General features: G+C 47.4%; 2 protein-coding genes across 7 annotated transcripts in view; both read left to right on the forward strand.

The window, feature by feature from the left end:
* JAKMIP1 (janus kinase and microtubule interacting protein 1) overlaps positions 1-27,077 on the forward strand; it is a 320,143-nt gene that overhangs the window by 249,999 nt on the left and 43,067 nt on the right. For all 6 annotated transcript variants that reach the window (XM_083155504.1, XM_083155462.1, XM_083155496.1 and 3 more), the window contains exons 9-11: positions 19,736-19,864; positions 21,469-21,597; positions 21,882-21,965. In XM_083155504.1, coding sequence (XP_083011630.1) covers positions 19,736-19,864; positions 21,469-21,597; positions 21,882-21,965 — 342 coding nt within the window. The remainder of the gene's footprint in view (positions 1-19,735; positions 19,865-21,468; positions 21,598-21,881; positions 21,966-27,077) is intronic.
* LOC146025907 (uncharacterized) lies at positions 7,474-7,671 on the forward strand. Its single transcript, XM_083156090.1, has one exon. The coding sequence runs from the start codon at positions 7,502-7,504 to the stop codon at positions 7,661-7,663; it is 162 nt and encodes a 53-aa protein (XP_083012216.1). The 5' UTR covers positions 7,474-7,501; the 3' UTR covers positions 7,664-7,671.

Consider the following 27,077-nt stretch of genomic DNA (forward strand, 5'->3'; position numbering starts at 1 on the left):
ATGGGGTAGGGAACACCTCAGAGCTTGACGGCTATGCCAGTAAAGCGTGGCAGCTAGGTATACATGGTGAATCTGTTTGACCTCACTTTAAATCCTCTCTAGTCTCCAGGTTGTCTCTCACTTTAGTACATACACTTTAGTCTTAATAAAGGCTGCCTGCGCTGCATGGGAGACTTCTATAGCTAATTACAGTAAAAAGAATGTTGATTAACATAGGAGATTGGTGAACTTGCTAAATCTGGTTGTACAGTGTCTAATGCGGCCTACAAATGGGGAGGTGAGCGATGCTAGGGCGCTGGGCGCTGCACAGCAATGTGCTGCTGAGTGACCTGTCAGGGCCAGTGCAAATGGAGTGATCTATCGGGATCACTTAGAAAATGCCCAGGGGTAGCTCTATGTGTAGGCCCCATTCCCGCCGGCGCTGCCTGGACCCACTGCCTGCCACCCACCCATGTACGCTTCAGAGCATGGTGTAAACTACCCCCTCAGCCCTGCAGTCTCCCTAGCTGCGCTGACAGTCCCGCTGCTAAGACAAGGTCAGGAGGGAATGGAGCAGTTCTTTCGTTGCCAAGCATACTGTACACATCCCATGTATACAACCCCTCTCATCCCCCATCACCTCACCTCCTCCCCCCTCATGTCACCTTAACCCTCTCATCCCCCATCACCTCACCTCCTCCCCCTCATGTCAACTTTACCCCTCTCGTCCCCCATCACCTCACCTCCTCCCCCTCATGTCACCTTAACCCCTCTCATCCTCCATCACCTCACCTCCTCCCCCTCATGTCACCTTAACCCCTCTCGTCCCCCATCACCTCACCTCCTCATGTCACCTTATCCCCTCTCATCCCCCATCACCTCACCTCCTCCCTCTCATGTCACCTTTTCTCCTCTCATCCCCCATCACCTCAACTCCTCCCTCTCATGTCACCTGATCTCCTCTCATCCCCCATCACCTCTCCTCCTCCCCCTCATGTCACCTTATCCCCTCTCATCCCCCATCACCTCACCTCCTCCCCCTATCCCCTCTCATCCCCCATCACCTCACCTCCTCCCCCTCATGTCACCTTGACCCCTCTCATCCCCTCACCTCCTCCCCCTCATGTCACCTTAACCCCTCTCATCCCCCATAACCTCACCTCCTCCCCCTCATGTCAACTTAACCCCTCTCGTCCCCCATCACCTCACCTCCCCCCCTCCCCATGTCACCTTAACCCCTCTCGGCCCATTACCTCAACTCGTCACGACACTCGTCACCTCACCAAATCACCTAAACATCTCTCGCCCCTTCACCTCACCCCTTCATCTCACCCTCTGTCGCTACACCCCTGTATCCTGTCTCCAGGTGTCATTTTTGAAGTCTGGGAAGTGACACCTATTCTCTTATATATAAATAAATATAAAACCGTAAAATGTGTTTGTCCAACACTCAGGATGATATTCCTTAGGCTGCAAAGGTGTACAGTGTGGGGCTTAATGTGTAATGGGCTTTACAGCATGTGACATAATGTGTAATAGGCATTACAGCGCGTTGTGTAATATGTAATGAGCATTACGGTGTACGGTATAATGTGTAATTGGCATTTACAGCATGTAGCATAAAGTGTCATAGGCATTAAAGCGTGTGGTATAATATGTAATGAGTATTATGGTGGGGAGCGGGGGGGGGAAGGGGGGCTGCCTATTGTGTCTGTCCTGGGCCCCACAATTTCTGATGGCAGCCCTGCCTGTAGTCTCCCTAGCTGCGCTGACAGTCCCACCCTTCTCAGCCCTGGCGGTGACTGACAGTGTAGTCCCGCCCTCCTCAGCCCTGGTGCCGTGACTGACAGCATCTATCAATTCCTCCTGCATGCAGACTATAGGTCTGCTGAGGATCTGGTAATACAGGAGGGCGTGGCTTGCTTCTCCCGCCGAAGCAAACCCAGCCCTCCTGGAGTCCTGTGTAAATCTATAAAAGCAGACACCAGGGAGAATCATCAGGGCGGCCATATTTACACAGCTTCCCAGTGTATGGTGGGTCAGGTCGTGTCAAGAGCTTCACCCCCTCTGTGTCCTGGGCTAATAAAGTCTGTTCATGGGTAAGTGCTTCAGTTACCACAGCCAGTAGTATAGGTAGGTAGTTTTGTGCTGCCAGAATTTGCAAGGGGGGGACTGGGGGGATATTCAGGTGGGCAGCAATGGGGGTGGGTGCAGGAATACTTTATTTCTTAGGCTCCACCCCCTCACAGCAAACTGCCAGGATTAGTAGCTGTATGAAGTGAGGGTAAGATAAGACGCACATGTTTAATATATACAGATGGAGCGCCTGCACGATCGCCAGATGTCTTGAGCTGGCGGACAGGAGCTCCATCTAATGGGGACGTGCGAACGTCTCTCACGCTCGAGCGTCCCTGTAAACAAGGTGGCGGGTAGCGACTTCCCTTCCAGTCTCCGCTTCAGGGAGATGGTCAGACGGGGGGAGATTCTCTAAAAATCGTGGCTCAGCTCCGCCCCGCCCCCCTTCGCCACCCATCGCACACATAATTATCGCATATGTTCTAACATATGCGATAATTATGGCAAAGGACAGCTCTTGCGTTAAGAGCTGTCCTTTGCGGTGAGAGTCGCCGGGTCCCGGCGTCTCCCCCCTCCCTCCCTTACCCGGCGCTGCTGCTGCGCCGGGCTCTTCTCCTCCCTGCACCCGGAAGAGGATTTTAGTGCAGGGAGGAGGAGGTCACAGGTCCGGGCAGCACAGCTCTGTGCTGCACGGACACAAGTAAGGGGGGGGTCGATGTGGGGCAGCGGTAGGTCGGTGCGGGGCGGCGGTGGGTTTGCGTTAGAAGCCCATAGGCTTCTATGAGGCATCGCCAGATTTTTCTTAGAGCATCTGATAACTGGGTTTTTACCGCATTTTTTGCTTAGAGAATCTCCCCCAGGGTGAGCAGCTGGAGATCGGCGGAGGGCTCTGACGGAGTGGGGCGTTCACGCGCGCCCCCTTCTGTAGGCTGGCGCGGGGAAGCGATTGGCTGTTCTATCGCCAACAGCAGCTACATCTTTATATACAGTATGTGTGTTTGTATATATATGTGTGTGTGTGTATATGTATATATATATATAATTCACAGATGGGCCCAGAGGTACCCCATGCCTGGCACTCCCCAGCAGCTCAATAAAGAGACCTACAGACGGTCTAATTGATATATATATATATATATATATATATATATATATATATATATATATATACTGTTTCTACCTTCTTCACAGCAAACCCCAGTCTTGTGAGTGCCGCTTTATTTCTCTGCTGTATATATAAAAAATTCATTATATTTTTTGAAGTAGTTTGAAGTTATTTGTCTATAAGCGTAAGTTATTTAAATAGCAGACGTAGCTCATTAAATATCCTGTATAATACAAGTGACCTCTCCATCATCCAACAGTAGATCGTGTGATTAATATTATCCGTGCCATCCTGATTGCCTCTGTGCTGCTAATCTGAATCACATTAACGTGAACATTGCTAATCTGAATCACATTAACGTGAACAATTGAACCAGCCTCACTCCCTCAGAGAATCACAGCTAAAGTGCTTGGCTAATGACAGATATGTCACACTGCTAGGCCGGATTCAGGTGCAGCAAATAGCTTTATCATCACCCCAGGGCGAGAGATGGAACATTGCCAGACAGAGATATCTGTGAGGACGACGTTCGAGCCATTAATCCGGAAACACGAAGATCATATTTCTGAAAGGAACAGTTTAAATATTAGGCAATAAATGTAATGATACTACACGTATTTAATGAACTGTTAAATGGATCTTCCCCTTACGTGGATCCTTTTCAGTTTTTTCATCTTTAAGGGTCCAATTGATCAATATTAAGAATTTCCCCCAAGTGATTATCTCCTACGGCCACATATTGCGACCAGAACAAATTATTTTATTATGACCAAAGGCTCCGACAACAACCTGGCATAGGATAAGATGTAGACGTAGATTTTACGATATTACTTTATTGATGTGCAATCAGCAATCTATAAATGAGCGAGTGCGGTCCAATGAGGAGGGATCCTTCCAATGTCCCCTCCAAGAAAGAAATGATACCCTTAGCCCATGGTAAATGGTACCTGCTACCCCTGCCTCTCGGCACCCCTGCACCCACGCTTCTACTGTAGGTGCCACATTCACAATCTCTTTTCACAATATCTCCATATACAGTATGGAACTAGACACGCCTGTGCAAAATTCTACTAGCAACTACTGTATAATCTCCCTGAAACTCATTTTCAAAAGGAGGCAAGTACAGTATGCTGTACAGTAATCAGCACATTAAAAACAAATATGAAATCCACCATGGCAACAAGTAGAAAATATACAGTAGCACTCAACATTGTACAGTACTTGCTTTCCCTTAGGGAGTCCAGTAGTTGGGGCTCCCGACAAACCAGGTCGCTCCACCTGCACTGCAGGCTCCTGACAGGCCTGTCCCTCCGGAATCTTTCCCTGATGGCCTGGCTTGCCCCCTGGTAGGCCTCCACAACCTCACGATTGGAGACCAGGGGCCTGTCCCGCCAAGCCACCAGGGTGAGGAGCTCCCCTGTCCCGAAGGGCCTCGCTCTCTGCCTGCGGTCCGCCATAGTGCAGCAATAACCAGTACTGTACACTGTAATGGCGCACGTGCGTCCTGTGCGGAACAGCGTCGCATTTCTGTGCGCCCGCAAGAGTAGTGAGTACAGTAGTTTATCACTGGCCAGTGATAAACTACAGTACTTTATGAACAGTACAGCTTGCCGGACGCAGCATTGTTGTATTAAAGTACAGTATTATACTGTATATTTTAAAAGAACTTTAGAACACTATACTGTACTGAGACGTATTAGCGTCCGTGCCGCTCCGGTATACACCACAAGCGCCCATGACCAGTACAGCTTGCTGGACGCAGCACTATTGTATAAAAGTATTATATATTGTAAAAGCATTATATTTTATATAATACTTATACAATATACTGTAAACTGTAATACTATAATATAAAAAGTTTGCCGCCGTAATCGAACACGGGTCTCCATCATGAAGAGCCGTGCAGGTATCAACTACACTCAGTAACTTACAGTACTGTGAATGTCATACTGCAACACCATACTGTATTGTGGGTAACTTTAGAACAATATACTGAGACGCATTAGCGTTCGTGCCGCTCAAGTATACACCACAAGCGTCCATGTACAGTATATTTAGGACTAGGGTTGGCTGTACACTATCTACAGAATACTGTAGTGCAGCTTGCTGGACGCAGCACTATTGCATAAAAGTCTTATACTGAATATTGTAAAAGAATTACAGTGACTCTGTTTATTAGGAGCGTCAGAGACGCTCCTGCGAGACAAATAAAATGCAGCTCCTCTCCGTCTCCGCCAAAGAGACGCGATCACGCTCGTGCCGGCGGCGTAAGAGAGGGGCTGACTAGGCTTGCAAGTGCCAGTACAGTAGTTCCTGCGCCTCATGCACGCGCTGCAGCACAAATTTTATGCATGCGCAAATGAGGTTTTCAAAAGTGACATCTGGTGGTTAATCTGTGGTATTACACGCCACGGCGAATCGCCAAGCTTGTAAAAGATATTGCGAATGCCGAGCGCCACGGCCGCCATGGCGGAAAAATCGCCATAGGCGGCAACGATGAGACCCGCTACATCTGTAGGTTGCAAAGGGCCAATTCCTCCTAAATTTGGCTTCATCTGCCAGGTCAAGCTGTGCTTTTTAGAGATGGCTAAATTGCCCATTATCACATTCCCCATAGTTCAAGCATGTCCAAACTATGGCCCTCCAGCTGTTGTGAAACTACAAGTAGTGAGAAGCGGATTTGCCTCTAGAGGTCACGGCCCTAGTTTCTGATATCTAGCCTTATGGAATTGTCTGCCCTACCATGTCCTGCACTGCGTCTCCTATGCCACCCTATGCTTGTCCTGTTTGGCTAGAATCCTAGTGTATGTTCCGGATGGGCTAAATCAGGGCCCCTGGGCCTGAGGTTCCCCAGGGGGGAATTATTAGTATTATATGTATTAGCAGTAGTATTAATTATACATGTCGATGACTGCGGAATATCTTATAGAGAGAAACCTGGTGTTTTTGGAAGATACATGAGTTTTATTAGCCCCACCCCTCCTAGTGCCCACAAATGATGCCTGAATTCACTGAGGAGTAGATGTATGAAGCAGTGATAAGGGAGGAGAAGTGATAAAGTGCCTGGTACTTTATCACCAGCCAATCAGCTTCTAACTGTCCCTTTTTAAACCTAGCCTGTTACTTAACAGTCAGGAGCTGATTGGCTGGTGATAATGTACCAGGCACTTTATCACTTCTCCTCCCTTATCACTGCTTTATACACCTATCCCTGAATAGCATCCTCGCCACAGCTGATGTTGCAAGACCATCGCACTGCATGCACAGTACGACTTATACTCAGAGCAAAAAAATTCTTTGTGGACAACATCAGCATTGCATCCCTCTCTTGGTAGCGATAACAGATGCGATACACCGCTTTATTAAAATCAAGCACTTAATTTCTTTAATTTAATTTTATTAGAAGCGGTTACTGGAAGCCAGAGCGTTCTAGACTGTCCAATGATGAAAATCCAGCAGCGCCGGGGAACTGCACATCGTTCAGCTGCCCCAGTAGAGTCTATGTTAAATTTAGGGGGGGGGGGGGGGGTATTTATCAGTGCTTGGAGAGATCAACTCCCATCAGCTCCTACTGTAGCTGTTTTTTTTTTTTTTTTTTTTTAAGCACAGCCTGTAAAATGTAAGGCAGAAGCTGATTGGCTAGTGCTTCATATCTAGCAATTGTGTCGCTTTTTGAGCATTAATAAATATCCCCCTGAGAAATGACAGTATCGCTTTTCAAAAGCAATAGCTAATGAAAGATCTACCGTAGTCTTCTCATTCTATAGTATGTGCTCTGCAAAAGTAAAAATGGCTGTATTTTGGCTACTGCATGTATATTTAGAATTTTTTGGTTTACGTTTGTGAAAAGTAGGACACGGGATTATAATTAATGTTGTAGAAACAATATTATCGGGATATTCTAGCATTCTTATAGACAGTATTTTTACCCTGGCCACAAACTCACATTGCCTGAAGCGTCTGGTCGAAATTTCACACCTTTTTGAAATGGTTCCTTAACCACTGTGAAGGTTACTGAACTATATACGTAGCTGTCCTGTTTGTGATCGCTAGCTCCAGGTTACTGTTGCTAGCTGTACAGACCTCACAAGGGGAATAGTCTAGGGACTCCCTGCGCCCAGTTCAGATGCTCTATGATATTTTCATAAGCGTTACTGAGAGTGACTGGCTCTAAGAAAATCAGCCTTTTAAAATATGCACCTTGGGCGTTCAGTGTGCAAGTGGTTTGCAGCGTCGGAGTGAGGCTGTGCGAGTCCTGCCGTACCTCAGTCCAGTGCAGGAGTGCGTGTCACAGAGCAGGCTAATACACGGAATACAATAAGGGGGACAGAAGAGACCACAATGGAAGATTTACTACTTATCGTCTACTTCTCCTTCTTCATCTGCCTCTGTGCTCTGGTGTGTCTGTATTTTTCTGGGTGCCAGGAGCTGACCTACAAACACGACGGTAAGGAGGCGCTGCTGGGGTTGTGGGATTTCTGCCCTAGACTAAGTAGGGTGTAAATGTTTAATGTGCTCCGTTATTATTTTTTTTTTCTTCTGTCTGCCTATGTTTAATGTCACAAGGGCTCCTTGTTTCCTCAGTATATATTGGCAGATTTTTTTAATTCCGTGATAGTGTAATTTAAAGACCTGGTTTGCCTAGATATTTGTGCACGTACTGTACAGTATAGGCTGCTTTGTAAGCGATCCTACAGGAGTGCCAAGTGGCTGTAAGGGCTTCCGTCTGGCTGTTAGTTGATCGTTGAGCCACCACAAGGGCACTTTAGTAAAATGTGGTGATTTAAACAAAGCAATGGTTCCGGAGCATGGTATTAATTTCCAGCCGTATATTCATGGCCATAATGTCTTTCGTACTGATTGCAATTAATGGTGATCAACCAGTTGTAATGGTGGCTGGCTGCTACTTACTGTATTCACACAATGCAAGTCCCTAAATGGTTTATAGTCTGTATGTGTTCAGGACACCTCTCATTTTGTTCTGGAAATGGACCCTCTGGGGTAAATTTTCTAGGGTTCCCACCACCCATTTGGGATCACTCTGTATAGTCCGGAAATTAAGACCGGCATCCAGAAGGGTGAAGTTCCTGGACTATATAATGGTTATTCTGGTTGACACGCACATGCAGTGCTGTGAAGTTTGCAGTGATGCGTGTCATTTCACTCTCCCGCTGTTCACATATGCTGCTTCCCCCCCTTTTGCAGGGCGAATTCCCCCACCGACCATTGAATGATGTAGAAGGTACACGCAAAACTAAGGCACTCTCAGGTATATGAGTATATTCCTAAGGGGAAAATGGCGGGCAGCTGGCATCCGGTGATGTCAGCTAGTAGCTGTCTATTCCCAGACATTGTATAGTCCGGGAACGCCACCCCTCTAGACGCTGGTCTCAATGTCCGGAGAAATCCCGGATGGGTGGTAACCCTAAAATTTTCTATTGAAGGTGGAATGTTCCCTACCAGATTATACCTTCTCATTTATTTAGAACCTTCTAGAAGATAATATATATACAACCTTATTCTGGTTCACTCTCAGAGGCAAATTCCTTCTCAAATAGACAGAACTTAACTTAGATTTGGGCGAGTTATTTTGTTTCTGTGCAGGGAAAATACTGATTGCTTTATTTTTACACTGCACTATACTGTAGATCCCACTTTGAAGTAAAACCCCACCCAAATATAATTCTCTCTGCACATGTTACATCATCCCCCCCCCCCCCCCCCCTTCTTTGCAGTGCACATGATTTTGTTCATTTTGTGATTGTTGCTATGGGAAAACCCAGTGGGGGCTCCAGAAGTGGGGCTGAAGCACAGTTCAAAGTTCAAATAAGGAAGACTCACCAACTGACAGTGAGTCAGTTGCCGTGCCTCAAATATTAGAATTTTTAACTGTGCTGCAGCCCTACCTCTGGGGCCGCCACTGAAAACTTCCCATCTTCACCAGAACCCCCACCTTAGTAAAGTTATCCCTATGGGGCACATCAGTTTTTACTTGTGTAATACTGATCTGTGTGCACTGGGCATTGTATCAGGACGAGTACCCAAGTAAATCCTGTAAGCTCTCCTGTGAAATACATTTCTTTAGGTGCCATCATCTACTGTAGTGTCTTTCTTTCGCCTCCCTAAAGCAATTACTGAATGTCATGTGTTTTCTATGCATGAGATTCAGCTGAGTGATTTCTGCAATTTGCAGGTCGCAGTACTTCTAAGGCACCTGTCCTGTCCTCTAAACAGCCTGCTGCTGGTGCTGCTGCTTCTTTTTCTTAGCAGTTATTTATAAATTGCCAACATATTAAGCGGCGTTCTAGATTGAGATGTCTTTGATACAAATGAGGAACATGAACAGAAGGTAAAGAGGGCACTGTGGAGAGCAACCCATATATAATTCAGAGGAATAGCAATGGTTGCTTCTGGTGGTGAGAATGCGTGTGGCTACAATGGGAGGTAGAGACGTGAAGGACGGATCATTCATTCTGTAAATATCTAACTATCAGCCTATCTGCTCCTGTCACAGGCTAGGTTTGGGGAAAATGACATTTGGGAGCTGATTGGTTGGTGATATATCACTCTCCATTTTATCACTTTTCATGGCTTAGTACATGTGCCCCTTTGTGAGAGGATTATCACACCTGGATTAGTTTTCGCACCAGCACCCACACACCAAGACCGACTGGCCAGAACCTCCGGTAACAGTGTGAAGGTGGCATCTTAGAAGTTCAGACCTGCCGTATGCAATGGGTCCAACAAGGATGCCTCTCAGTCAGATTCAGAGCTGCCCCCCCCCCCCCCCCCCCCCCCCGGTTCTGATGCTACTAAGCAGCTGCCTATTGGTAGAGCCAGCCCTGTAAATAGGAGAAGATAAAAGGAATCCGAGGAGTAGAAAGCGAACATTCACTTCAGTCTGTCTGATTTGAGTGTTATGATCTATGGCGCACTTCTAGCTGATCATGCATTACAGTAATGCTCTGTGCACACGGCGGTTCGATGTAATCTATTGTTCTTTTCAATTTTGCTTACTGTATATAAGCAAAATCAAATCGAACGCATTCAATTTTGATTCGATCTCGATGTGCTGGCCCGCAGGATCAAAATTGAATAGAAAAATAGACTGTGCAGGCAAGACTATATGGTACAGATCTGTACTATATGGTCCAAATTGAATGTGTGTGTGTCTTGCCGTGCGTTTAAATCGGGATGGAATAGCAAGGCAATAGCGCCGCGTGTACACCCCTTTTGAATTGCCAGTTGTTAATTGGTTGGTCGCAGCTTCCTATTGCATAAGGGGTGTACACACAGTGGGATTGCCTTGCTCTCTGATCCCGATCGAATCGCACGGCAAGGCAAACGCGCTGCTTATTAGTGTATGCACTTTTGCTAGGTATGTAGAGTGCTCTCTAGAAGGGATGTTTGCCCATAGCAACCAATCAGATTCTGTCTGGGATGCAATAGAGAAATGGCAGACCGAATCTAATTGGTTGCTATGGGCAACATCGATTCCTTTTTTAGAAGCTTTTAGTAAATTTGCCCCTTTTCCTCCAGTGGTGGTGCAAATGATATGAGGCGTTAAATTGCAGTGAATAATCCTTTCCAGATTAAGCTTCAAAAGTGATAAAAAGGAGAGTGATAAACAACCAACCAATCAGCTCCTGCCTACCATTTTTCAAACACAGTCTGAGACATGGCAGGTAGGAGCTGATTGGCTGGCTGTTTATCACTCTCCATTTTATCACTTTTGAAGCTTAGTGCATCTGGCCCTATGCCTTGGATTAGCCGGATGTTATTTAAGAGGGGACATGTTCATAAGGTGCCCATACACGCACCGATCCTGGCGGTGCGATCTGTGCTTTGAGGTGCGCGCTCCTGCGGCATCTCATCGCACAGTACAAAAAGTATGTGCTGCACATACTTTTTGTACTTGCTTTTCATCGCATCGCATCGCATGCACAACGCATGCACAAGGCATGCAATGCTATTTTAGCCCGGAACGCACACCGGGATCGGTGCGTGTATGGGCACCTTAAGTATGACATACTCCTGCATGAAACTGCTCTACTTGTGATCGTCCGTACATCTGCCATCTGCTACCATGTTGTTTTCAAAGCAGTGAAAGTTTAATTTGTGGTTTAAATTTATATTAAATGTATTGTATTATATATCGTAAAATCATATTTTGTATGCATGTGGCTTATGTACTTTGAATCAGGTTATTTTTTTATTTATTTTACATTTCATATACAGCGGCTGGTTTATTTATTTTAAACATGGAACCATTAATTGACTGTTTTTATTTATTAAATATTATTTTATAAAGGGCATCAGGGCAGATGTATTAAGCCTGGAGAAGAGATATATTGGAGATAAGGTAAAAGGGGAAAAAGCACCGACTGTCATTTTCAAACACTGCTGATTGGCTGGTGCTTTACCGCCTTCCACTTTATCTCTTCTCCGGGTTTAATACATCTACCCCACTGTGACCTAAGCACTGGTCTGAGCCTGTCACTTATGTTAGTGGCCTTTCCTGTCCTTTTAAGTAGCCCATGACTTAATTAACCTTTATATAACCATAATTACAAAAACCTCTACTTAAAATAATTTGAGACTGACGCAAATAATTCACGCAGACAAAATAAAGACTCAGACACCAGAATTACGTTTAAAAAGGTCAAAGGAATTATTTATTGAAGACCTTGTTAAGCTAAACTAGAATTTTAAATTTGGAATTTTGGGATCTTAAAGATCAAGTCCCTAACGTTAAACTAAAAAATGGAGGATGGCAAAAATTCTTAGACGCTACCACACGCCAGCCCAGTCAACTTGAAACATGTGACTTAAACTTAAGGAGGGGTTCACCACCGCCTCCTAACTGGCACAACCTGCATCGTGAGGATCTCACCACCCCCTAACCTGGCAGAGCAAAAAATGGGCGGTCCCGCAGGGGAACGCCCCTTGTCCACCCGCATGGCGAGGACCACTCGCCGTCCTACGAAAGGGGTGGTGTCCCACGATGACCGCTTATGCCCCCCTTTGACCGCTGGCTGGTAGCGACTTTCCGCCATTTTGGCTGAAAAGCCACCACAAAAATTGCTTAAAAAGACCAATCGTACCAGCACTCTGAGGGATAGCCATCCCACCACTGGGTACTAAAATAGGGAGGGCGGGAGGGCTTCCAAAGGTAAGAAGGTGGAGGTCACATGGTCCCTAGAGCTTAAGTAGTGCTAAAATGTACCCTCCCCCTTAACTCCTGATAGGCTAACTACTTCTGCCCACCTTATCACTAGGCAGAAAAACCTAGCAGAGTTTTTTCACTGCCTGAACTTTTGCTGACCCTAAGTCAGGGCTCTTATCATGCTTCAAGCTTAAACAGCCTTCAGCTCCATTAAGTAGCCCATGACTTAATTAACCTTTATATAACCATAATTACAAAAACCTCTACTTAAAATAATTTGAGACTGACGCAAATAATTCACGCAGACAAAATAAAGACTCAGACACCAGAATTACGTTTAAAAAGGTCAAAGGAATTATTTATTGAAGACCTTGTTAAGCTAAACTAGAATTTTAAATTTGGAATTTTGGGATCTTAAAGATCAAGTCCCTAACGTTAAACTAAAAAATGGAGGATGGCAAAAATTCTTAGACGCTACCACACGCCAGCCCAGTCAACTTGAAACATGTGACTTAAACTTAAGGAGGGGTTCACCACCGCCTCCTAACTGGCACAACCTGCATCGTGAGGATCTCACCACCCCCTAACCTGGCAGAGCAAAAAATGGGCGGTCCCGCAGGGGAACGCCCCTTGTCCACCCGCATGGCGAGGACCACTCGCCGTCCTACGAAAGGGGTGGTGTCCCACGATGACCGCTTATGCCCCCCTTTGACCGCTGGCTGGTAGCGACTTTCCGCCACAACAAAGGTTGCCTTAAGGCAACCTCCACCGCCATCCCCATTATAAAACCCGAAAGGCCATTAACCCGCCTACTCATGCCCAAACTCTAAAAATATCCTCCAGGAAGATGCAATTTCCCGCAGGGGAAAGATGCACCCCATCCTCACGATAAAACCTCACACTGTCCAAGACCAGCGAAGGATGTTTGACGACAATTCCTCCCATGGCTCTCACAAAAACTCCTATTGCGGAGTTCACCTTCTTGCGAGCCTTTTCAATGGCGGAGATCCTAACTGCACCCCGCCAATGAAACCTGGGAATTATCTCCGACCACACCACCTTAACATTAGGCCAGTGTGCCCTCAACGCCACCAGATCCGACTTGATGCTTAGAATCAAGTCAATCCCTTTGGTAATACCCAGATCATTACCCCCAAGATGAATGACCAGCCACTCAGGCCTGCCCCAGTTCCTCTCATGCCTCATGAGCAATTTCAGGAACTCGACCCAACGCAGACCCCGGACACCTATCCACCTGACCTGCCTATCACCAAGATAATCGTGTGACCTTCTTGCCATTGGATGCCTCCCGGCCCAATAAATAAAAGAATGGCCGATGAGCCATATTTGTCCTGATGAATCCGTTGGAACTGAAAAAATAAGGAGATTCCCTAACATCAGTATCTTAATCTTGAAAAACACAACTTGATACATAATCAACCCATGTGAAGGAGAAAACTTAAAAAACCTCCCGTGGACCAGTTTTGCCAATTGAATTAAGGCCCCCGTGGAGGAAAAAGTAAAAACAACCTTCACACCATCGATTCCGGAACGCTGCCGTTCCAAAACCGACAGTAAACTTCGTTTTAGGGTTGGCGCAACAGGCGCATCTACAACTTATCTAAACGAACATAAGACTTGTATGCATTTGACTTCCACCGGCCTAGCGCCCGGATCTCACTTACCGACGATCCGGACGCCGCCGCCTGTGTAGCCGACCCAATCCGAAAGGAATGGGTCCCATACTCCTGGGGCCTTAGTCCCAGTACCACTAAACACTGTTTTAAAACCGCAGCAAATTGAAACTTTGACATTGAACTCCCATCTGCATGCAACAAAAACTGCCCTTGAATCCCCGCAGGGCGGATTCCTAAATAAGCTTGCGCCAAGCTGAGCGGGCATATATCCTTAGCGCATTGCGCCTGCAATGTGACCCAGCGCCCCTTCCCCAGCTGATCTGTTTTGGACTTAGCCAACCTGCATAACACGCTGCCACTACCTATTTTGACGTTGCCCACCAGCAAACCAGCCTCTTTGCCCGCTTTGTTCTTAGCCACCAATTCGCTTACTCTAAATGCCCCGAAAAATGCAAACACAAAAGCGGTCCTAAAAAGCAACACCTCAAATGGAGATTCCCCAACATCCGCTAAAACCTTAACCAGATTTTTCAGCAGTACCAAATCAATGGGACGCCTTGCGTCCTTTGTTGCCGGGTTGGCCCTGGCCCACCCTTTCATGGCCTTGGCCAACACAAAGGACCGAGTGGGGTCCTCCTGACCCCGCAGCTTAGAATGAAAAGCTATGCCCGCAAGGGCAATCGACATGGCCCCTTTAGCCCTACCCGCTTCGTAGTGCTCCCACACAAAAACACCCAACCTGTCTTCCATGGACTCACCTTCCCGACCATACCTACCCAGGAAAGCCTGCCAATCCCTCCATGCTGCATCATATGCCCTTTGTGTGGAAGGAGCCAGAGCGTTCCTGGCCAGCCCCACTAACCCGGTTCGATGATCTGCCAGACAAAAGGCGGGCATGTCAAACCCACAGGAGAAGCCCCGGGTACCAACTCCCGGAACCTAACCCATTGGAAACGGGACAATGCATCCGCAATGTTATTCTCTATGCCAGGCACATGCCTGGCAGAGAAATTAATATTAAATTGAAGACACTGCAATACTAGATGCCTGAGCAACCGCAAGGTGAACGGGCATGAACTCCTCTGATTGTTTATTGCGTGCACCACCCCCATGTTGTCGCACCGAAAAACTACCTGCCTATCGGCCAATTCACGGGCCCACAACACCAGGGACACCACAATGGGAAACAGCTCCAACAACAGAAGGTTCCTAGTAAAGCCCCTATCCACCCAGGACTTTGGCCATCCCGCAACACACCATTCCAACCTGAAAAAGGCCCCAAACCCACAACTGCCTGACGCATCCGTAAATAACTGCAACGCACTGTTGTAGCAAGGAGGTGCAGGCCACAACACTACCCTGTTGAAAGAAACCAAAAAAGAGGACCAAACCTTTAAATCCTCCCTGATTTCTCTGGATAGGTAAACCGAATGATGGAGCCGAGCAACCCCAGCTGTTGCACGTTCCAATTTGCGACAAAACACACGACCCATGGGTATGATTCTGCACGCAAAGTTGAAAGATCCCAATAAGGACTGAACCTATTTTAACCGCACTTTCCGCTTACCCAGGCAATCCTCAATGAGACCCAAAAGCTTCTGTACCTTGTCCGCCGGTAGACGGCAGCATCCCGCCTGGGAATCGATTTCGATTCCCAGATAACTGAGGCAATGTGTTGGGCCTTCCGTTTTCCCTTCCGCTATGGGCACCCCTAGCGTTCTGAAAACCCTCTCAGTGACCTCCAATAACTTCTCGCAAACTTTGCTCCCGCCCTGACCCACCAAAAGGAAGTCATCAAGGTAATGAGCAATACCCTGATGCCCTGAAACCGACTGAATGCACCAATGCAAAAAACAACTAAACCTTTCAAAATACGCGCAAGAAACCGAGCACCCCATAGGAAGACATCTATCCACAAAAAACTCACTACCTAACTTGAAACCCAGGAACCGCAAGGAATCCGGGTGTATTGGTAACAACCTAAAAGCAGCTTCGACATCTACCTTTGCTAACAACGCATTACGGCCACAGCCTCTCACTAACTGCAAGGCCTCCTCGAATAACTGGTACCTAACCCTACACAGCTCTTCCGGTATGGCATCATTAACCGACCCCCCATGGGGGTGAGATAGGTGTTGGATCAACCTGAACTTTCCCGGGGTGCTCTTTGGTACAACACCCACCGGAGAAATGCACAAACCCTGTATTGGCGGTACCGCATATGGCCCGCACATACGCCCTAACGCTATTTCGGCATCCACTTTCTGTCGGACAATGAGAGGAAAATCCCTGGCCGATTTTAAATTCCTAACCGCAACAACATGTACTGAACCCTCAATTGGCAACTGAAAACCCCAACGAAAACCATTCAACAAAAAACTGGCAGCCTCACGATCCGGGTAGTTCCTGAGCCACCGGACTAACTCAGCCACCACTATAGGCGAAGGAGCCTTACTTGTGACCTCCAGCGGCTTCACTGGCATCACCGGCCCTACCCGCTGGGGCTGCGGTGCAATCTTTTGCTGGGTGACTGGACCCGCAAACTCTGCAGGAGTGGCGAAAACGACAATTCGCCCCCCTGTTGCACTTCCCTTCATTATAAGCAAAACACTTGCCTTTGCCCGCTACCTTGGGGGACTGAGCTGGCGCCGCTGCCACCTTTTTTCCCGCACCTTCCCCCAGAGGCCTTGTCTGCTGAGTGACCTCCAGCCAGACCTCAACATCTTTGAACCCCATGGGCAACACCGCGTTACCATCCTGTTTTCGACGAAACTTTTCGTCATACTCCCGCCAGGAATACCCCTTTGTTTTCAAGTACATCTCGTGTACCAAAAACAAATATTTTATAAGATTGGGGTATTCCCCAACCCTGGTCTCGGCATAACAAGCTGCAAAAACTAAAAACCCCTTGAGCCACTGGTGAAAATTTCTAAAGGCATTTTCTCCTATTCCGTCTGCCTTTTTTGCCTTCTCAAAGGCCTGCTTCATGTCATCCGTCAGAGTAAAAATATCCACATATTTCCCCTTTCTAATCTTTTCTTTCATCCTCTTACGAATGCCCCTGGTGACCGCTGTGTTCGCACAGTGAACCATCTCGGTGAACAGGGGTGGCTCCGCAGGAGGAGGAGCAGCGCTTGTACCCAAAGGCTTGTCCTTTGTGGTAACCTTAGCGACCTGGCGTGCAATCATCCTAGCTAACTTACGCGGGCGCCGAGGGGAATCCGACCCCACACTACTGGTGTCACTATCTGTAGAATCACAAGATGTATGAACCGCACACTCACCCGTGCCTGATGTCCCCGGAGCTTCGTCAGCCGCAACGGCCGACCCGGAAACTGCTGCAGACGTTTCAGGGGCTGTCCTTGGCTCTGATCGGACTTCTCGACTTCTCCTCCTGGCTGCCATTGCCGTCCCTGCACCCACACTCGCCTGTGAAGACACAACAAGAGACGGGGGGGGGGGGGAAGAAACAACACTGCCCCCTTCGGCCACAACGGACGCCGAAGCCTCCGCCATGGCCGGAGGGACAACCTCAAAAGCACTTGAAAGCGGGGTCCGCTGCTGGTGCGCAGGCCTGATCTGGTTACCATATCCCCCTGATGCTTGGGGAAACCCCCCAACCCCCCCCGCTCCCGGGGGAAACCCGTAACCCTGCCCCATCTGCGGCTGCCAAAAACCTGCATAACATGACCCTTGCTCCCAAACATTGCCCGCTGAACTGGGTGAGCTGTACCCCTGCGAAACCATGGACCCCCACATAGGGTGGGCCATAGACCCCGAATGATACCCCGCTCTCTGCTGAAAGCCATAACCCGCGGGAAAAACAGGCCTAAAGGGGCCCCCCTGGGGCATCCCCCCTTGACCACTACCCCCCATGTGGGACTGCCAATATGGGGAGCTATGCGGGGCCCACTGTCCCTGCCAACCTAACATGGGGGAAACCTGAGGCATTGGGAGGGAATGAGGCCCCTGCCAGGTTGCTGCTGACATAATCCCACCCCCTGAAGAAAATCCCGGGTAAACACTTGCTGCAGGTCCCTGCATCTGCCCTGATGTGCCCACAGAACTACTGGGATAAAAAACATTTCCTCCCATCCCTGCCCCTGCAGGTGGCGCTGTTGCACCACCCCTCTGCCCCACCATGGCATTGTAGCCACCAAACCCCAACCCTGGCTCACCAAAAATCCCCTGATTAACCCCAGCATTAGGGAGACCCACAACACTTGTCCCCATCCCCACTCTATATTGGGGTCTGAGGCTACTCAATCCTCCTGTCACAGAACCCACATTCATGTTACTTGCAGGCACAAAATCCCCCATAGCGAATCCCCCTGTTCCTGTCACCACAGGAGCAGCCTGATCGCTCACCACCCCCCCACCCCCCTCACCATTCCTGCCCCCCCCAGCAGCCTCACTCCCCACAGCCACTGAGTTCACTTGCCCGTTAGCGTTGCTCCCCGCAAGGGAAGCCAACGCTTCATTACCAGCCCCCACACCTGGCGCTTGTATGCCCCCTTGCAGAGCGGGGGACCCCCCAGCCTCAGCAGGCTCTGAGGAGTTCCCCGCCGCCTGCGTTGCCGTGTCAGGCCTCGCGCTCACCAGAGCCGAGGCCTGCACTTCCCGCACATCCCCGCGAGCTGTGAGCGCTGCCGCGTCATCCGGCGCGTCACCCACCTCGCGCCCAGGCCGCGCACCAGCCAGCGCTGCGGCCTGTACCCCGCCCGACGCTACGCTCCCCGCTGCCTCCGTCCCCTCCGTTAGCACCTCCGGTGCCGCCGACTCCGCCCGCAAGCCCTCCCCACTCCCTGCCCGCTCACTGCCCTGCCCCAACACCGCAGACGGCGCCGGGGAAGGGGAGGTTGGCGGGGGGGCTATCACAACCACCGCATCACCCCCTGCATCCACTGAGAGGGCAGGCAAAGCCTCCCCCATATCCTCCACAGCCACTACTCTCACCCTGGGCCGCCGGTACCCCGCAAGGGGCCTGGCAGCGTCCACCAGACGGCGGGGAGGGGGAGCAGAGCGACGTGGCCTGGACATTTTCAAATACAGAGATGTAAAGAAGAAATTAACACTCACCAGATCTGCGCAGGACCCACAGGAACCAGCACTTCCAAAGGTAAGAAGGTGGAGGTCACATGGTCCCTAGAGCTTAAGTAGTGCTAAAATGTACCCTCCCCCTTAACTCCTGATAGGCTAACTACTTCTGCCCACCTTATCACTAGGCAGAAAAACCTAGCAGAGTTTTTTCACTGCCTGAACTTTTGCTGACCCTAAGTCAGGGCTCTTATCATGCTTCAAGCTTAAACAGCCTTCAGCTCCATTTAGCAACATGATTTTAATGCATATGAGTCCCCTGTCATATCCGGCAAGCCTTTCTCTGACTTGTGCCTTCCCCCCGTCCTTGGTCCCCATGTGCCATTTATATATCTTACAGTAGGAGGTACAGCTATGATGTGGCTGGTGTTACTAATGATTGTTTATGTGTCCGTGTAATGACACGGAAGTGGAAACACATTGTGTAACATGGCGCCATGGGAGAAGGAGTCGGTGCTACCATGTTACTTTAGAAAGCCCTTACTGCTGGGGTTCTGTGCATATATGGCCAATATCCAGTAGAACACCGTATTCTCATCTCTTTTAATGAATGTATGTTTTAATGCAGCAGAAATAGATTGTTCATTTGTAGGAAACTGCGATGGAAAAGTAATTGTTATTTTTGCATGGCGCTTCTGCTCGTTCAATGCACTATAACCGGCTCTCTTTTTTTAGAGGCATGTTGTGGAGACGTTTTTTGGATTTGACGAAGAATCCGTGGATTCTGAAACCTCTTCGGTCACCTCCTACAACACCGACAAAACAGACAGGACACCAGCAACACCTGAAGAAGACATTGAAGATGTAAGTTCTAGTCATTGTTACTGTATGATTAATGTTATGTCCGTCAGGATTGGCTGGTCTACAGTGGTTGTGTGCACTGTGCGTTATGGCTCAGGGCTGACACCAGAGTGTCGTCCCCCGGCAAACTATAAATTTGCACCCTCCCTCCTATTTTTTATAACGGGATGACATGCATTGAAGTTACAGTCCACACAAAGGGGTGCTGTCACACCGTATTACTTTATGCAAGGTATACCACAAAGTAGTGCCCGTTACACATAATGCCACACAAACAGGACTGAACAGCTCCGGCGCCTGGCCACCGTACCCTGCGGCAACCGGAAGGAAGAGCTCATGAGTGATCTCCAGTCCAGTCTTTGGCTGCAGGGAAGTTGTCTCCAGGCACCCGCTGGTATCAAAATCTCAGCAGGCTTCCTGCAAGTGGAGGAGGTGGCGGTACCCCCCACTTTGCAGAGCCCACAGCATCGGGTCAGCCCCAGATGAGGTCCTTTCCCATGTCCATTTTCTGTCCTGGGTTTTGTGGACACTTGATTTATAATAGTTCTCATTCAATGTTAGTGTTAACTATTTCATTGGGGGTTACTGTTAAATAGATTTACAAATGGACCATGAAATAGTGAACACTAACATTGAATGATAACAGATTGTTACTGTATCTGGTGGATACCCCCCTTGTCCCACATGTATGAAGTAGTTCTACAACCAGATGCGATTTTCTTTCATATAATTAAATAAGGAGCTACCGTTATTTTTTTAAATCTGAAATCATTATTTGAACATAATGATCTGTGTTTTCACGATGAAGTCGGCAGAAATATGTTGCTGATATGCTGTAATCATTTCTTTTAGATCAATCCTATATGGCTTGTGTTTAAGGGTGGCCATACACTATGCAATACAATCCCAGGTGGCAGGATCGCATGCAATACACCACATGCGGCTCTTCTGCATGTGATGTATCGCATGTGATCCCTGCTGCTGGGAGGGGGTCCGACATGGAGATCATAGGTGGAGCACGTATGATCCCCCTGTCCGATCCGATGTGCATGGGACCAGGCATCAGATCCGGGTGACTGACATATCCGATTTGGGCCAAATCTCGCCCTAATCCATTGGAATCGGGTAAAATTGTGCCCGAACCGGACAAGTGTATGGGGGCCTTTAATAGGTCAATACACAACAGGCGGTTTTGCACAGCGTGTATTAATATCGATGATCGCTGAAATAGCTGGGCTGAAAATCACTCATACACACGGAGTGTTTTTCCCCCTGCTCATCAATGTTTGTTGCTGTGAACAGCTTTTCTTAGCAGGATGATGTGAAAAGCTGTTCAGTCTGCTGGAAACACCAGCAAATGAACAGCGAGCACACATCAGCGCTCACCACTTGCCCCCTCATACACACTGGTCGGCTTTCGAGCTGAAAACAACAAAACTGAGCTGCTTTCAGCTCAAAATCGCCCAGTGTGAATGGGCCTAAAGACGTGACGCAGCAAAGTTACATTCTCAATACCTTGATATGGGAAATGTCGACAAATCAGTCTACCCATGTCCTGAAATGTGCAGGATTAATTTAATAATACTCTGCATTTTTATTTTTGACAGAGTACCCCAAAAGAAGAAGCTGACTTAAGGTTTCGCCAGCTGACACGAGAGTACCAGGCCCTGCAACGGGCATATGCCCTTCTCCAAGAGCAAGTTGGAGGAACGCTGGATGCTGAAAGAGAAGCCAGAGTAAGTTTCATTTCCATACAATTTATTGACTCGGCATGATACGAATACCCTGCTCTCCTGAATCCTTAAATGACTCCATCTCTGTAACCAGGCTCATTAATCAATGACGGATAAATGTACATTTGTAGATGAGAAGTGCGGTGTGCCGATCTGCCAGCCATGGCAATTCTTGCTCCTGTTAAGCATCAAATTGACGTAACTAGTGGTATTCTATATCAAAGGAGAACAGAGATGTTGGAGAACATGTTGGCTTTGGCTCACTTGTCCGTCTTTGTCGCCCACAGACTCGGGAACAGTTGCAGGTTGACCTGTTCAGATGCCAGGCGAAGATTGAAGACTTGGAGAATTCTTTGTCTGAGAAAGGACAGGTAACGGTCACCAGGCAGTCTCTCCATAAGCCTCTGTGCGTGCTCCTGTGCAGTGTGCTTTCCAGCCTTGCAGCTTGGTGGTGGGCGGTGTATATGTAAGAGCATGGCTTTCTTATATTTTGCGTTGCTTTTTCTTATTATAATAAAGGATTACAGTCCAAAAAAAAAAAAAGTATTTTTCATCTGATCTTGTAGCATCGAGCATTTACATTGGACAAAGTACAATTTAAGATCACTGTCAGACAACACCCTGTTCTCATTTCATGTTCAATTTTTATTTTGTATTCTATAGTCTAGTACAGGCATTCCCAACCACGGTCCTCAAGGCACACCAACAGTGCAGGTTTTAGTGATATCCAGGCTTCAGCACAGATGGATTAATCAGAATCCCTCAGATACTAATTAAGTCATCTGTGCTCAAGCCTGGATATCTACAAAACCTGCACTGTTGGTGTGCCTTGAGGACCGTGGTTGGGAATGCCTGGTCTAGTATGACATGAGTGAACGGTTTAGGGACCGTAATCTTCTGACAGCTCTTTTTCAAAGGGACATATCACAAAATACTACATCTGACTGATCTTGCAATATAGGGGCCGATTCAGGTCCAAATTCGTCACCCTAGGCTTGAGAAGGGAAGGGGCGTCGGTGACCGCCCCCTTCTTCGTAGATCTGCGGGCATAATAAAAGCCAGTCTTAACTGACTTTTATTTGCGAGCAGCAGAAAAATCATTCGATGGTCTCCGACCATCGAATGATTTATTTATTTATTTTAGCTGGACGGCCGCATGCCCGGGGATGCGTCCACGTACACATAAGCTTGCATGCTAATAGATGCTTGGAATATTCTAACAGGTTGGAACTATCAGCACATTGGTGTGATAACATTATATACATATGTGCCCCGCTACATTGTTGCTGCGTATTTTAGCTTACTGTAGCAGCGTGGATTACCACGCCCATTGGCATCACTGCCAGGTCCCACTAAAGTGAATGGGGTGCCCATGTCGGCTCCTATTCACGGCAAAGGGCATAATTGAACGCCCACTCCCCGCTATGCCGCCACATCCTTGTTACGATGTGTGCGCATTGCAGTAAAGATGGAATAGAAATATTTGTAATTTTTTTTTTTTTTTTTTGCGTCTTAGGTCACATTGAGGGCCAGATGTATCAAGCTTCAAAAAGTGATTTAAGTGGAGAATGATAAACAACCAGCCAGTCAGCTCCTACCTGTCATTTTTTAAACCCAGCCTGTAACATGACAGTTGGGAGCTGATTGGCTGGCTGTGTATGCCTCCCTTTAAATCACTCTTTGAAGCTGGATACATCTGGCCCTTAGTGACATACGGTAGGTTCTAAAGATTAGCTTTTTTGGCATAAAGGAATTAGTCACAGAGCGAAGTTGTGCCTATCACAGGCCACTCGCATCAGAGCATTTTACACAATGTTGATGAGTTTTGCTCAATTTTGGGTCTAACTTTGCTTATAGTGTACTATATATGATTAGTATTTTTGTAGTAAAGAATTTGGTAGAAGTTTGCATAGTAAGCCTAATGATGCACACCACAGGGCACTCCTGTCAAAATAGTTTTTTTATTTTCTTTTCCTTTTTTGTAGTTTTTGTTACTTCTTCCTCAATTTTGTGCTTTAATTCGCTTACAAAAGTGGCATATCTATAATGGCTGAACCCACTTTTCCAATACGTCTGTCTTAAATCCATTGTTGGCGGCTGCAGTGCTGCAGATATCACGGGAAAACATTTTCCTGCCGTTTCGCACATGCATATTCGGAAAATCACCAGGAAAATGGCCAGCGTGCCATTTCCTTGTAGGCTGACGCATTTGCAGTAGACTCTGGCAAAGATCTAGTTTATACCCTAGAGCTAACGAGCTGCCAGCTAGAGGGGAGGAGTCTACACCCCCAGTTGCATTTGACTGTGAGTAGATAGCTGCCGCCCAGACATAGGGCCAGATGTACTAAGCTTGAAATGATAAAATGGCGAATGATGAATCACCAGCCAATCAGCTCCTAACTGCCATGTCACAGGCTGGGTTTAAGAAAAGACTAGGTATTTTAAAATTAGGGTTTTGAGGTGCTAAGTTGCAAAGTCTGTGGCACGCTAAATTATTGCAATAATAATAAAATTATTGGGGCTATTTATTGCAATATTAGCATAAACGTATGTAGAGACATCTGTATGGGAAGTATTTTGCGCTGGTCATGGCATTTGTGTGTGTGTGTATATGTATGTATGTGTATATATATATATATATATATATATATATATATATATTAGTACAGTATTGTTGTTTTATGAACATATAGCCGCAGCATCACGCCCAGCATTTGCATAGCGGCAGCAGATGGGATGAAGGCAATGACCCAGGCTTAGTAATAATTATCTGAGGCGAGCCTGCGTGTGATACAGCGCTGGTTCTATCACTGGTGTGGCTATTGCCATATAAATGGCCTGGCTGTTGGGTGAGATCTTTCTCATTATCACCTTACTGGCTCAGATTATCAGGAGGACAAGATCTTCTAGGCAGCAGAGGTAAAAATAGATCTGCTTTCATTTCAGTTCTAGAAATCTAATTTGCTTGATCTGGAGTAGGGAGCACCAGTCACCCGTTGTATCAGCTGGTAGTGGTACAGCTTTGTTCCGGGATTTGTGTCAACGTGCGTGACGCAACCTGGTTCCGCTACGTCTCAGATCGCATCACTCTGTCATAAAAGCAGGAATGCTAGTAATACGAATAGTAAATGAATTTAGCATTTTTTTTTTTTTTTCATTTTATCAGGTTTGGCTTCTATTTTGTCCTCTGAGATACACAAGTCATTGACCTTATTATTTTCTATATTACCTTAATAAAAGGTAATATAGGGGCAGAATTCATAGGCAGTGATATTCTTGTTCTCCCTCGATAAGAATGATAAATGGTGCTACAACCAATCTACTCCTAACTGTCGTGTGTTTGAAAAATGAATGGAGCTGATTGGCTGGAGCACAAAACCTGCCCCTTAGTTGGGAGTTTTTCCCTCCTCGCTGGGTACATCAGCTGGTCAGTTTCTCCAGTTGGACTCAAGGCACTTGACATGTAGGCATAATATCACATAATACATTGAAGATGATGTGGGCAACTTGGGCGCACTACGGTAGTTACAGCAAGGAAATACAATATACTGTAACAACACAAAATCGCCACCCTTTTGCCATACAGTTTATTATATCCACAGCGGGTGAGGCAACACCATTTCTAAACACAGCTAAACTATTCTGTACACACACAGATCATGTCCTATCTAGATGTGTGTTTTTTTCTTTAACCACAGCAGGCACGGCAGCCATCTTGAACCCCCTGCTTATGTTTAATGGTCGGCCCACACAATACAAACAAATGATATTGAATGGGGGAAATACAACATACAGTACATCTGAAATGCTTAGGGGCAAAATAAACGTGTAATTGTATCGCTTCTCTTGCGCATCTTGTAGTTTGCCCGATCTGGGCCTTGTTTGTGGTATAGCCCTTTGCTTATTTAGTGATGGCTTAGTATTCGGTTTCTATAATATGGTTCAGGGACCCACCCGAATTGCACAGATACAGTACTGTAGGTGGGTTATTCTGGTTGATTTGCTCGGATGCGAATTTGCAATCCTTGCAAGTCAGCCAAACCCGCCTTGCGAATGGTTGGCTACTGCCTCCCACTTGCAAGCGCGACTCGCTTGCAGGGCATGCAGGCATGGGGGGGGGGGGGCGGGGGGGGGAATGCCCACATCTTTCGAAAGATGTGGTGCAGTGCACACACATGTAAGGTTGCACTGAGCAACCTTGCATATGCGTGCACGTTCAGGGGGAAGTGGGCGTGCAGCTAACATCTGGTGAGGTCATCTTCCCGCCCCCCGCTTGTGCGTCCTGCCCCCATTAGCATGCCCAGAATTCTCATGGGAACGCCTATGAAATGCTGGGTGTTCCCATATGCTAATGGGGCTGCCCCATGCCCCTCTCCGCCCCCTGCCTGTCCTGGGGGTGGTGATTGCATGCGGCTAGGTTGAAGTTGCAGGACTTGTTAGAGGGTTGTTTATAGGAGGGTAGCATGAAGTTTGTATAATTGCTGTAAAGCAGGAGGGTAGTTTTGGCTGAAACCGCTGTTTGGTAGCTGACGTAGCCTGTTGGAGGTACTATCGAGGTGGCTAGTGGGATTCTGCCATCTGAGCTGGCATATAGGTGGTTGAGGGGTTTTCCTGGCTCTTTGTAGGGTTTTGGATTATCAAATGTGAAGAGAGAAGGCTGCAGAAATGAGCATTGGTGCATCATAGATTGGTTATAAAGAAGACCAGAAGGGTCTTGTCAGTTGTCAGGAGCAGATGACTGGAGTCTTGGCTTTGCTAGGTGTGACAGGCTTCAGTATGGCTGCTGGGGGGAGTACAGTGTAGGAGTGAGCTAGGCCCCAGAAGTGTTAGGCGCCATTGTAGCAGCCCCAAAGAGTTCTCTGCTGAACTACATGGGGCCCAAGTACCATAACCAAAACCGTGCATGATGTCTCTCCTTGCTGGTATTCCCCGGGTATCATGTTTGGGTAGGACACAGGATAGATGATGTGTTTGGGGGCAAAGGCTGGAATGATCTATGTGTGGCACAAGCTTGGCAGAGCAGGTATGGTTGGCAAGGCTGTGGGCTCAGGCCTGGCATGTTGTGTGGGCACACAGCTACTGTAGAATACTGATCAATTGCGCAGTTTAACCCAGGTATTGAATTACATTTGTTATCACGATAGGGCAGTTTATTTTTCATGTTACCCATAAACCCAGAGATCTCTAATTAATCCCCAACTCTACTGCATACTACTTATAGAAAAATACAAAAAATAAGGAATTTAAAATGTCCATGTGGCTTCTCCTCTAGCCTGAAGAAGAGTGTAACTTTTTAGTTCAATCTTATAGATAAGTAGAGCTGTGGGAAGGGTTCCTAAGTAGCCACATGGCCCAGGACTGCTAATGATTCAATCATACAGGACCTAGAGAGCCACAGTAAATTGGGAATATGCACTACTGGGCATCGGCTGGAAGCTGTCTGAACAGATGCACATATATTGTGCCTCATTGGTGTGTCATGG

Source organism: Crinia signifera, chromosome 1 (genome assembly GCF_055691185.1).
Source record: "Crinia signifera chromosome 1, ASM5569118v1, whole genome shotgun sequence".
Classification (NCBI taxonomy): domain Eukaryota; kingdom Metazoa; phylum Chordata; class Amphibia; order Anura; family Myobatrachidae; genus Crinia; species Crinia signifera.

What these genes read in the sequence shown, in the direction of transcription:
- LOC146025907 (XM_083156090.1), top strand. Translation starts at nt 7,502, where the DNA reads ATGGAAGATTTACTACTTATCGTCTACTTCTCCTTCTTCATCTGCCTC.